Here is a 12,849-nt window from a genome sequence, read left to right on the forward strand (position 1 = left end):
TTTAGAATGAGGAAGGGTTTACATTTTATCCATGCTAAGTGGCATTTCAGAAAGGATGGAAAATGGGACTTGAGATGTCCAGGTCAGGACATTTCAGGTTCTGCTAGGACCTTAGGCTCCATGCTGGCAAATCCTGTTCTGTTTTAAAATACATCAAGATATGGATGCTCAAGCACCAGCTATGTGCAGAAGGATTGTCCACTTTAGAAAAATAAAAGTCCAAAATATCAATGGGAGGTTTATGCTATGAAATGACAACACAAATGTTTATTGTTCCCAAAACTGTCACATTTTGCTGGGGGGGGGGGGGGGCGGTGTGGGAGTCTTCCATCTCTATTCCTGCCAGTAGGTGGCACTGTTTCAATATCATTCAGTAGTGAGGGACAGGTAAGCTCTGCAGGACTCCAGAGGACCTGCCTGTCCCAAGTGAATGAAAAGACAGGAAGCATCGCCCCCTCCTCCCCCCTGGCAGCAATGTGGTTGGCGGACTACCCACTCAGCTTCCAGGAAACATTGCACAGAGTGCAGACAAACTTGGGGAAGAGGGCTGTACTGTGGGTAGGACTAGAAAATAATGCATTTTCAATCGATGGATGGGATTTTTCAGCAAAATATTACCAGTACAAAACACAGGTGCAAATGTTTACAGGTACTGAGCTTTCAAAGGGGGAACTATGTGTGAACTTTGAATACAAGGGCAAGGTTTGAGACTTGCCTTCTTAATACAGAGACCAGTCAAACAGAAGAACCTGGATACTTTAATAGAAATAAGAGACAATAAAATAAACTCTAGATCTACTTTATTCATCAAAAAAGACAGGTAAGCTGCTGCCTGAGATGATCTTCTGCTCGGCTCCGGTTTTGGTGACGGTCACTAAGTAGATAACGCCGCCGCTGGAGCCGTCTCTGTTCATGGCTAGGGCCAGGGCTAGAGAGGGAGAGGAAGACCAGCATTAGTATCAGATCACAAAGCATCAGGAAGAGGGAAACATGTTGGTCTGATTCCTGAAACCAGCGTTCTAACAATTCAGACCTCACAGTTGATCACTATTTTAAAAGGTTTTCATATTTACAAGACATTTGTTTAATTGGACTCCTTGTGTGTGTAAGTGCACCATACCCTATTCTATAAGGTAGGGCATAAGAACTATACCACCAGATTTGATATAGGCCAATGGAAGTTGGCTACCTTGCAAATGCTCTCTGACCTCCAGAACAACCTTCAGCCTCGCACTGGAATACAAGGGCTAAAATACAAATCAACATATGCAACCAGCTTCACATATGTTTTGCACCAAAATCTGGAACACACTAGTGAAAGACCTAAAATGCATGAACAACTCTCTATCATTTTGAAAACACCTGAAAGCTTCTTTAAAAAATTATATGTCGGCAAACCCACGTCGTCAAGTATACCACTGGCCAACACACCACAATACGTGAGCACTGGCAGAACTGATCCTAAAGTGCTCTGTAACATGCTTAATTTAAGTAAAGTGTAAGCCACGTACAAACTACAACTAGTTTGGACAATGTGGAGTACAAATGCTGACATAAATCAAATCTAATATAACTAGCCGTTAAGCCCGTTAAAACGGGCGCGTATTGGAATGTTTTTTTTCCCAAGGCCCCCCTCCCGTTGCAGCTGCAAGGCCCCCTGCCATCCTCCTTCCCTGCCAGCTCCAAGGCCCCCTCTGTCCCTCCCTCCCAGCTCCAAGGCTCCAGTCCTCCCCCCTTCCCAGCTGCAAGGCCCCCTGCCCTCCCTCCCTCCCAGTTCCAAGGCCCCAGGCCCTCCCCCCCAGCTCCCAAGGTCCCCTTCCCTCCCTCCCAGTTCCAAGGCCCCCTGCTCTCCCTCACAACTGTAAGGGGCCCCATTCCCTCACAACTGTAAGGGCCCCCCTGCCCTCCCTCCCAGCTCCAAAGCTCCAGTCCTCCCCCCTTCCCAGCTGCAAGGCCCCCTGCCTGCCCTCCCTCCCTCCCTCCCAGTTCCAAGGCCCCAGGCCCTCCCCCCAGCTCCCAAGGCGCCCTTCCCTGCCTCCCAGTTCCAAGGCCCCAGGCCCTCCCCCCCAGCTCCCAAGGCCCCCTTCCCTCCCTCCCTCCCTCCCAGTTCCAAGGCCCCCTGCTCTCCCTCACAACTGTAAGGGCCCCCCTGCCCTCCCTCCCAGCTCCAAGGCTCCAGTCCTCCCCCCTTCCCAGCTGCAAGACCCCCCGCCCTCCCTCCCAGTTCCAAGGCCCCAGGCCCTCCCAGCTCCCAAGGCCCCCTTCCCTCCCTCCCTCCCAGTTCCAAGGCCCCCTGCTCTCCCTCACAACTGTAAGGGCCCCCCTGCCCTCCTTCCCAGCTCCAGTCCTCCCCCCTTCCCAGCTGCAAGGCCCCCCGCCCTCCCTCCCAGTTCCAAGGCCCCCTAGCTCCCAAGGCCCCCCCCAGCTCCCAAGGCCCCCTTCCCTCCCTCCCTCCCAGTTCCAAGGCCCCCTGCTCTCCCTCACAACTGTAAGGGTCTCCTTCACAACTGTAAGGGCCCCCCTGCCCTCCCAGCTCCAAGGCTCCAGTCCTCCCCCCTTCCCAGCTGCAAGGCCCCCCGCCCTCCCTCCCAGTTCCAAGGCCCCAGGCCCCCCCAGCTCCCTCCCTCCCAGTTCCAAGGCCCCCCCCCCTTCTTCCCAGCCAGCTGGAAGGCCCCCTTTCCAGGCCTCCCAGCTCCAAGGCCCCCCTCTTTCTGAGACCTCCCATGTCCCCTCCCCCCCCCAAGGTAGCCGCTACCGCCCCCAACCCCCCACGCCGGAGTCGCCACCACCCCCCCCTTCACCCGGCCCCTCTCTTTATTATTCAACTTACAGCAGCGCCGAAACAGCAGCAAGCAGCAGCTCCCGTTGGCCTTCCTTCACTGCCTGTGCCTCGCCCTCGTGTGACGTCACGTCGGCGAGGGCGGGGCACAGGCAGTGAAGGAAGGCCAACGGGAGCTGCTGCTTGCTGCTGTTTCGGCGCTGCTGTAAGTTGAATAACGAAGAGAGGGCCCGGGCCGGGTGAAGGGGGGGTGGTGGCGACTCCGGGGGGGGGGGGCGGTAGCGGCTACCTTGGGGGGGGAGCGGTAGCGACGTCAGCGGTTCCCTCCCTCCCCTTCCGCGCAGTTTCCCTCTCTGTCCCGCCCCCTCCCCCTCCCGTCATCACGTCTTGACGCGGGGGCGGGACAGAGAGGGAAGTCTCTACTGCGCATTTGCAGGTGAGTCGGTCACTTGCCATTTATAGGTTTGATAAAACGCACCCTCAACGTTCTGAGGACAACGTTCTATGAAGCCATCTGACGTCACTCCCAGGCTGAAGGGTTCGTGGATTCGTGGTGTGAAGCCTTCAAAGCAGCGAGCCCCGTCCTCACGTCAAATGTCATGACGTCGAGGGCGGAAAAAAAAAAACCCAAACAAATCCGGAAGCGAAGCGTCAGGGAAGGAGGCGGCGCTCCCGACGTCTAGCCTTCCCTTCGCTGTGTTCCGCCTTCTTCTGACGTCAAGGATGACGTCAAAAGAAGGCGGAACACAGCGAAGGGAAAGCTAGACGTCGGGAGCGCCGCCTCCTTCCCTGACGCTTCGCTGCCGGAACCGCCACGGAGGTAAATTTAAAAAGAAGAAAAAAAACAAAAAGGGATGCATGGATGCGAAGGGGCGGGGGCATGGATGCGAAGGTGGGGGGGGGGGAGAAGAGGAGCATGGATGCGAGGGGGGGTCATGGAAGGGAGAGAGGGGACTTGCTGGAAAAGGATGAATGGAGGCGGCAGGGGACAGAGGAGCATGGATGGGCATGGATTGGGAGGGCACGGCTCAGGGAGAGAGGGGAATTGCTGGAAAGGGATGAATGGAGGGGGCAGGGGACAGAGGAGCATGGATGGGCATGGATTGGAAGGGCAGGACTCAGGGAGAGGGGAATTGCTGGATAGGGATGAATGGAGGGGACAGATGGCCATGGATGGATATGGATTGCAGGTCAGGACTCAGGGAGAGGGGAATTGCTGGATAGGGATGAATGGAGGGGACAGATGGGCATGGATGGATATGAATTGCAGGGCAGGCCTCAGGCAGAGGGGAAATGCTGGATAGGGATGAATGGAGGGGGCAGGTGACAGAGTAACATGGATGGCCATGGATTGGGAGGGCAGGGCTCAGGGAGAGAGGGGAATTGCTGGAAAGGGATGAATGGAGGGGGCAGGGGACAGATGGGCATGGATTGGGAGGGCAGGGCTCACACTCTCTCTCTCATATACAATGTCTTTCTCACTCTCACACACTCTGTCTCACACTGTATCACATTCACTCTCTATGTGCCACACAGTCACTCTCACACTCGCTTGGTCTCATACACTCACTCTCACAGAGAATCTGTGTCTCACACACACTCTCTCTCTCGCCCACACACACACACTCTCTCTCTCACACTGTGTCTCACATACACACTTGCACACACTCTCATTCTCACACACACACTCTCTCACAAACACACTCACACCCAGACTCACTCTGACTCTCAAACAGTCACTCTCACATACACTCTCCCAAACATACACACTCCGAGGAAAACCTTGCTAGCGCCCGTTTCATTTGTGTCAGAAACGGGCCTTTTTTACTAGTAAATAAATAAAGAGGTTAGGCAACTATTTACTGAGCTGTTCCTCAGTAATCAGTGTTAATTTATACTCAATTGTCATTACGCGAAAATCCACTCTACACCCTATTCTATAATGTGCACCTAAATTTTATAGCGTGCAACTCAAAAGGGGGTGTGGTCAGGGGGCATTCCCAGAAATAGAGGAGTGGCCTAGTGGTTAGGGTGGTGGACTTTGGTCCTGGGGAACTGAGGAACTGAGTTCGATTCCCACTTCAGGCACAGGCAGCTCTTTGTGACTCTGGGCAAGTCACTTAACCCTCCATTGCCCCATGTAAGCCGCAATGAGCCTGCCATGAATGGGAAAGTGCGGGGTACAAATGTAACAAAATAAAAAATTAGGTTTGATGTTATAGAATAGGGTTATTTACATGTCCAACCACCATTCACTGCTCACCAGCATTTACACCAGGTTGCTGCAGGCATCAGTGTCGCACCCAAAGTTAGATGCGAGATCCGTGCTAAGCTAGTATCCTGCAAAAAGCACCCCGAGCAGAACATCCTTTGCAGAATTCTAGTTTAGTGTGGACCTTCCACATGCCTTAGTACAATCACTGGTACTAAGCCATGAAGACTACTGCAATGGAATCTATGCGGGATGCAAACAACAAATCATAAAGAAACTTCAAACTGCTCAAAACACGGCAGCCAGGTTTATATTTGGAAAAACGCAATTCAAAAGCGCCAAACCCCTACGAGAAAAACTACACTGGCTCCCAATCAAAGAACGTATTGCGTTCAAAATTTGCATCCTGGTTCATAAAATTATTTACGGCGAAGCCTCGGGATACCTGACAGACTCATAGAGCTACCAACCAGAAACACAACAGGATCATCACGAACATACCTAAATCTCCACTACCCAAGATGCAATGGACTCAAATACAAGTCAACTTTTGCATCCAGCTTCTCCTATATAAGCACTCAACTATGGAATACATTACCAAATGCCGTGAAAACAACGTATGACCACCTAAACATCCAGAAATCACTAAAAACTAACCTGTTCAAAAAGGCAAACCCTACCGATCCAACTTAAATGCCTGAACCCTGCAACACAACGAAACCAAAGCTCGTACTGGACATAACTTAACTCTTCCTCCCTACAATTCCCTAATGTATCTATTACACATGATCTTTACTGTACCACAGCACCACTTTGTATTTGTTCATACCGGAACTGGCGATCACCTTTACGGTACTATGTAAACCACATTGAGCCTGCAAATAGGTGGGAAATGTAGGACACAAATGTAACAAATAAATAAATAAATTTTGAGTGCTATTTACTGAATCCCCCTTTAGGAGGGTTTTTTTTTTTTTAGTAAGGTGCACTAGTGTTTTTAGTTGGTGCCAACTGCTCTGACACCCATTACATTCCTATGGACGTCTCAGCAATTAGCACCAGCTCATTTTTAGCATGAGCTAAAAACACTAGAGCACCTTAGAAAGACCCCCTTAGTGTGTAGGGGTGTATATGTGGGCGTGTCTCCAACTTACATGCAGACTTATAGAATATTGTGTTGCATGGCCCATTTATACCTGAAATTTATCTCGTTGCACCAATGCAGATTTTTGCTAATATTCTATTATTATTGTGATTGTTTTTTGTAACCTGCCTAGTTACTAGGCGGGCTATAAATATGTTAAATAAATACTTAGAAGTAGTGTCCCAGGTTCCATTAGATGTTTCAGAAACATTTTGAAGGGGTTTGGTTTAGTGGGAGTAAAATGTAACCCCCTAGTTCAAGAAAGTCAGGTGCCCAACTTTGCATGGGCCACTCATAGAATCAGGTCAGCTGCACATACAACTTAATTTCATAATTAGATGCTAATTGGTCTTAACCAATTACTGTCCCTAATTGGTATTGACACTAATTGACAGTTGTGCATAACTGCCCTCAGTCGGGATTCTGTAAGTCATGCACTAAAATTCTAGAGTGTGTAACTGGGCGTGTCAGAGGCGTGTCTACCACTTATACACACAGGTTTACAAAATGCTAGCAGTTACGTGCTTAACTCCCTACAGTTAGGTGGGAGCATTTACAGCAGCCATTTGTTCTATAATGACACTTAGGAACTGGGATAATGTGTGCTAACTTTAGGTGACCTTTGCAGAATTAATCTCCCCCCAATCCTGCTTCCAGAAAGGGAAAATTAGGTTCTTACCACAATAATTTTCTTTCCTTTAGTCATAGCAGATGAAGCCATTACGTATGGGTTGTGTCCATCAACCAGCAGGGGGAGATAGAGAGCACTCAACTTTTCACAGTGCCTCATGGCCAGCCAGCTCCATTGCCTCTTCAGTATTTGAAGCTTCCAAAGCAGTATGGCAAACCGCAATGGGAATAACATGAACTTTCCTCACAGCGAACGATGGCCCCATAACAAGGGCATGAACTCAAAAAAGGAGGGAATGAACCCATCCTCCTGGAGGGAATAAACTCATCCTCCCAAAACATGAACTGGAGGGAATGAACTCATCCTCCTATAACTAACAAGAATCCTGAAGACTGTTTTCCGACTCCCCAAGGAAGGAATATAACTTCAGGAAACAAGAACAGCACCTGAAATCAGAATCATTGCAATACAATCATACAGGGAGGGCTCATGGCTTCATCTGCTATGACTAAAGGATAGAAAGTTATCGTGGTAAGAACCTAATTTTCTCTTCCTTGTCATCAAGCAGATGAAGCCATTACGTATGGGATGTAACAAAGCAATCCCTAAATAGGGTGGGAACAAGCCACACCATGCGCTAGCACCTGTGCTCCAAAACGCGCATCCCTCCTGGCAGCCACATCCAGCCTGTAATGTTGGGCGAAAGAGAGCTTAGAAGCCCATGTTGCAGCACTGCAAATCTCATGAAGAGATAGTGCTCCAGTTTCCGCCCAGGAAGAAGAAATCGCTCTTGTGGAATGTGCCTTAAAGGCTTCAGGCGGAACCCGGCCAGACAGCAGATATGCTGAAAAGATAGCTTCTTTGAGCCAACGGGCAATAGTGGCTTTAGACGCTGAAGACCCTCTGCGAGGACCTGCAAACAGCACAAAAAGATGATCAGAGGTCCTGAAAGAATTTGTAATTCGCAGATACTGCCCAAATGAACCTGGAAACTCCTCCTCAACAAAGGAGGGAAGAAAAACAGGCTGGTTTAGGTGAAATGTTGAAACCACCTTAGGCATGAAGGAAGGCACGGTCCGAACCGTGACCCCTGACTCTGAGAATTGCAGAAAAGGGTCTCTACAGGACAGCGCCTGGAGCTCTGACACCCATCTCGCCGAGGTAATGGCCACTAAAAAGACGGCCTTCAGTGTCAAATCTTTCTCTGAAGCGCACCGAAGTGGTTCAAAGGGAGCACCCTGAAGGGCCTTCAAAACTATCCCCAGGTTCCAAGCAGGACAAAGTGCCTGCACGGGAGGACGGAGTCGAAGCACCCCTCTAAGAAACCGTGCCACATCTGGATGAGCAGCTAATGACATGCCTTCAACCTTGCCACGCAGGGAGGCCAATGCTGCCACTTGCACCCACAGGGAATTATAGGTTAAGCCTTTGTGCACACCATCCTGCAAAAAGTCCAGAATCGGCGAGACAGGAGCCCGCAACGGAGAAAGTGCTCTTGAAACACACCAGACTTCAAACTGGCGCCAAATCCTGGCATAAGCCACGGAAGTGGAGCGCTTACAGGCCTGCAGGAGAGTGGAAATTACCATATTTGAGTAGCCTTTGTCTCTCAATTGCGTCCTCTCAATCGCCATGCCATCCATGGCCACCGGACCCTGTGACAACAGGTGCGGAACCAGAGGTAACGGAAAGGGAGCCTCCAACAGCATCTGTCGGAGGTCCGCATACCAAGGCCTCCTGGGCCAATCCGGGGCGATGAGCACCACTTCTCCTAGATGCAGCCGAATCCGCAGGAGCACTCGCCCTATCAAGGGCCACAGAGGGAAGACATACAGCAAGGCCAGGGTTGAGCCAAGGCATCCAACCCGGCAGAGCGAGGATCCCTCCGTCTGCTGAAGAAGCACGGGACTTTGGCATTGGAACTGGTCGCCATAAGATCCATCACTGGCTTGCCCCATTTGGCACATATCTGCAGGAATACATTGTCTGCTAGTTCCCACTCCGCTGGATTGATCTGATGCCTGCTTAGATAGTCGGCTTGCACGTTGTTCTGACCTGCAATGTGAGCTGCTGACAGGGACTGTAGATGCAGCTCGGCCCAGTGGCAAATTTGTTCGGCCTGCGCGGCTAGAGTTCTGCACTGAGTGCTGCCTTGTCGATTTATGTAGGCCACTGCTGTCGTGTTGTCCGACATCACTCGGACAACCAATCCTTCCAGGGTCACTTGAAAGGCCAGAAGAGCCAGAAACACCGCTTTCAACTCCAGGTGGTTGATAGACCACTCCGACTCGTCGGGTGTCCACAGACCCTGGGCATGTTTCCCCTGGCAATGTGCGCCCCAGCCCTTCAGGCTGGCATCTGTCACCACTAAGCACCAAATCGGGGAGCGCCAGCGGCATTCCCCGCCGCAACATGCTGTCCGAGAGCCACCACTCCATACTAAGGCGGGCCGCAGGGAGCCAAGAAAGTCTGCACTGATAATCCTGAGATACTGGAGACCATCATTGAAGTACTGTAGAGGTCTCAGGTGTGCTCTCGCCCAAGGCACCACGTCCAAGGTGGCCGTCATCGATCCCAACAGCTGGACAATGTCCCAAGCTCGCAGGCGGGGCATCCTCAGGAACAGACAGACCTGATTCTGAAGCTTGCACCGCCTTTGCTTGGGAAGAAACACATAGCCCGAGGCTGTGTCGAACCTGGCCCCCAAATATTCTAGAGATTGCGAGGGGGTCAGGTAACTTTTGGCCATATTGATGACCCAACCCAGAGATTGAAGGACTGAAACCACTCTGGCTGTAGTTAGATGACTCTCTTTTTCTGAGTCTGCTCTGATGAGCCAGTCGTCTAGGTACGGGTGAACCCGGATACCCTCTCGCCTGAGAAAGGCAGCTACTACCACCATTACCTTGGAAAAGGTTCGGGGAGCTGTGGCGAGGCCAAAAGGCAAGGCCCAAAACTGGAAATGTTTTCCCAACACCGCAAACCGCAGAAACGTCTGGTGCGGGGGCCAAATTGGTATGCGCAAGTAAGCTTCTTTCAGGTCCAGAGACGTGAGAAACTCTCCTGGCTGTACCGCCGCAATGACGGAGCGCAGGGTTTCCATGTGAAAATGCCGCACTCTTAAGGACTTGTTTAGCTCTTTTAAGTCCAGGATCGGGCGAAAAGACCCACCTTTTCGTGGCACCACAAAGTAAATGGAGTAGCGGCCTAGGCCTTGTTCGGCGGGAGGCACCGGGGTCACAGCCCCTATCTGGCACAGACTGTGCAAAGTCTCCTCTACCACCACCCGTTTGGTGGCAGAACTGCATCGGGACTCCACAAACACGTCTCTCACCGGGGCATAGAATTCTATTCGGTATCCGTCTTTTATCAGGTCCAAGACCCACTGATCTGCGGAGATTTTGGCCCACTCCTCGAAAAAGAGGGAAAGTCTTCCTCCGATGACAGGAAACGAGGAGGGGGCCGGCGCACCATCATTGAGAGGGTCGCCCCTGAACTCCAGGCCTTGAACCGGCAGCTGCGGAACGTTTGTCCGAGCGAAAGGAGTTTCTCTGCTGAAAGCGGGCATGAGAAGTGAACCCAGCAGAACGCCCCGGGCGGTACCTTCTAGCTTCACGGAAGCGAGGTCTGTAAGAGGAGCGGACCGCCTTACCCTTAGAGAAAGGCTTCGGCCTATCTTCAGGCAAGCGCTGAGGTCTGGAATCCCCCAGGCCTTTAACAATGTTTTCCAGCTCCTTACCAAACAGGAGAAGGCCTTGAAAGGGCAACTTCACCAACCTTTGCTTAGAGGCCATGTCCGCCGCCCAATGTCGTAGCCAAAGAGTGCGGCGAGCCACCACTGCTACAGCCATTTGATTAGCCGAAGCTCTGACCATATCATAAAGGGCGTCAGCCAAAAAGGACAAGGCCGACTCCATCCGCGGAGCCACTTCAGATAAGGACTCCACTCCATCACCAGGCTGTTCCACTGCCTGCTGTAACGAAGCCAGGCAGGCTCTAGCAGCATAACAACTGCATGCAGATGCCCGAACAGTGAGACCTGCCAAATCAAAGGACCGCTTCAGAACTGAATCAAGCCTGGGGTCTTGAATATCCTTCAGGGCAACACCTCCTTCAACAGGGAGGGTAGTTCTCTTTGTCACAGCCGTGACCAGGGCATCCACTTTAGGCATTGCAAAATGAGCTAAATGTTCCTCACTCAGAGGGTATAATTGCCCCATAGCCCTGGCAAACTTCAAAGGTCCCTCGGGGTCAGCCCATTGAGCCAAAATAAGCTCATGGATGGAGTCATGCAAAGGAAAGGCTCGAGCAGGCTTTCTGGTACTAGCCATCCTTGGATTAACAGAGGAGGCTGTGCCACCCCCAGGATCTTCAATCGAGAGGGCTTGCAAGGCTACTACTACTATTTAGCATTTCTATAGCGCTACAAGGCATACGCAGCGCTGCACAAACATAGAAGAAAGACAGTCCCTGCTCAAAGAGCTTACAATCTAAGACAAAAAATAAATAAAGCAAATCAAATCAATTAATGTGAACGGGAAGGAAGAGAGGAGGGTAGGTGGAGGCGAGTGGTTACGAGTCAAAAGCAATGTTAAAGAGGTGGGCTTTCAGTCTAGATTTAAAGGTGGCCAAGGATGGGGCAAGACGTAGGGGCTCAGGAAGTTTATTCCAGGCGTAGGGTGCAGCGAGACAGAAGGCGCGAAGTCTGGAGTTGGCAGTAGTGGAGAAGGGAACAGATAAGAAGGATTTATCCATGGAGCGGAGTGCACGGGAAGGGGTGTAGGGAAGGACGAGTGTGGAGAGATACTGGGGAGCAGCAGAGTGAATACATTTATAGGTTAGTAGAAGAAGTTTGAACAGGATGCAAAAACGGATAGGGAGCCAGTGAAGGGTCTTGAGAAGAGGGGTAGTATGAGTAAAGCGACCCTGGCGGAAGATGAGACGGGCAGTAGAGTTTTGAACCGACTGGAGAGGGGAGAGGTGACTAAGTGGGAGGCCAGCAAGAAGCAGATTGCAGTAGTCTAAACGAGAGGTGACAAGGGTGTGGATGAGGGTTTTGGTAGAGTGCTCAGAAAGAAAGGGGCGGATTTTACGGATGTTGTAAAGAAAGAAACGACAGGTCTTGGCAATCTGCTGGATATGAGCAGAGAAGGAGAGAGAAGAGTCAAAGATGACCCCAAGGTTTCGAACTGAGGAGACAGGGAGAATGAGAGAGTCATCAACAGAAATAGAAAACGGGGGGAGCGGGGAGGTGGGTCTGGGGGGGAAAATGAGAAGCTTGGTTTTGGTCATATTTAATTTTAGGTGGCGTTGAGACATCCAGACAGCAATGTCAGACAAGCACGCTGAAACTTTGGTTTGGATGCAAGGTGAGATATCAGGGATAGAAAGGTAGATTTGGGAGTCATCAGCATAGAGATGGTAGGAAAAGCCATGGGATGAGATTAATGAACCAAGGGAAGAAGTGTAGATAGAAAAGAGGAGGGGACCAAGAACAGAACCCTGAGGTACGCCGACAGGCAGAGGGATAGAAGTAGAAGAGGATCCACCAGAGTGAACACTAAAGGTGCGGAGGGAGAAGTAGGAAGAGAACCTGGAAAGGACAGAGCCCTGGAATCCAAGTGAGGACAGGGTATCGAGAAGTATGCTGTGATCGACAGTGTCAAAAGCAGCGGAAAGATCAAGAAGAATGAGGATGGAATATTGACCTCTGGATTTAGCCAGTAATGTCATTGGAGACTTTAGTAAGCGCAGTTTCGGTTGAGTGGAGAGGGCGAAAACCAGATTGTAGTGGGTCAAGAATAGCATGTGAGGAGAGAAAATCAAGGCAGCGGCGGTGAACAGCACGCTCAAGTAATTTGGAGAGAAAAGGAAGGAGGGAGATGGGTCGGTAATTAGAAGGACAAGTAGGGTCGAGTGAAGGCTTCTTAAGGAGAGGTGTGACCACAGCATGTTTAAAGGCAGCAGGGACAGTCGCAGTGGAAAGTGAGAGGATGAGAATGAGACAGATAAAAGGAATAAGAGCAGGAGAGATGGCATTAAGAAGTTGGGTGGGAATGGGATCAGAGGAACAGGTGGTACAT

At 51.0% G+C, this 12,849-nt stretch overlaps 1 protein-coding gene across 1 annotated transcript in view; it reads right to left on the minus strand.

Moving 5' to 3' along the window:
• Positions 1-737: 737 nt before the first annotated feature.
• The window catches only part of PSMB9 (proteasome subunit beta 9), a 37,779-nt gene continuing 25,667 nt past the window's right edge, over positions 738-12,849 (minus strand). The window contains exon 6 of the mRNA XM_030195316.1: positions 738-928. Coding sequence (XP_030051176.1) covers positions 801-928 — 128 coding nt within the window. The 3' untranslated portion in view covers positions 738-800. The remainder of the gene's footprint in view (positions 929-12,849) is intronic.

This window comes from Microcaecilia unicolor, chromosome 3, assembly GCF_901765095.1.
Source record: "Microcaecilia unicolor chromosome 3, aMicUni1.1, whole genome shotgun sequence".
Lineage (NCBI taxonomy): Eukaryota > Metazoa > Chordata > Amphibia > Gymnophiona > Siphonopidae > Microcaecilia > Microcaecilia unicolor.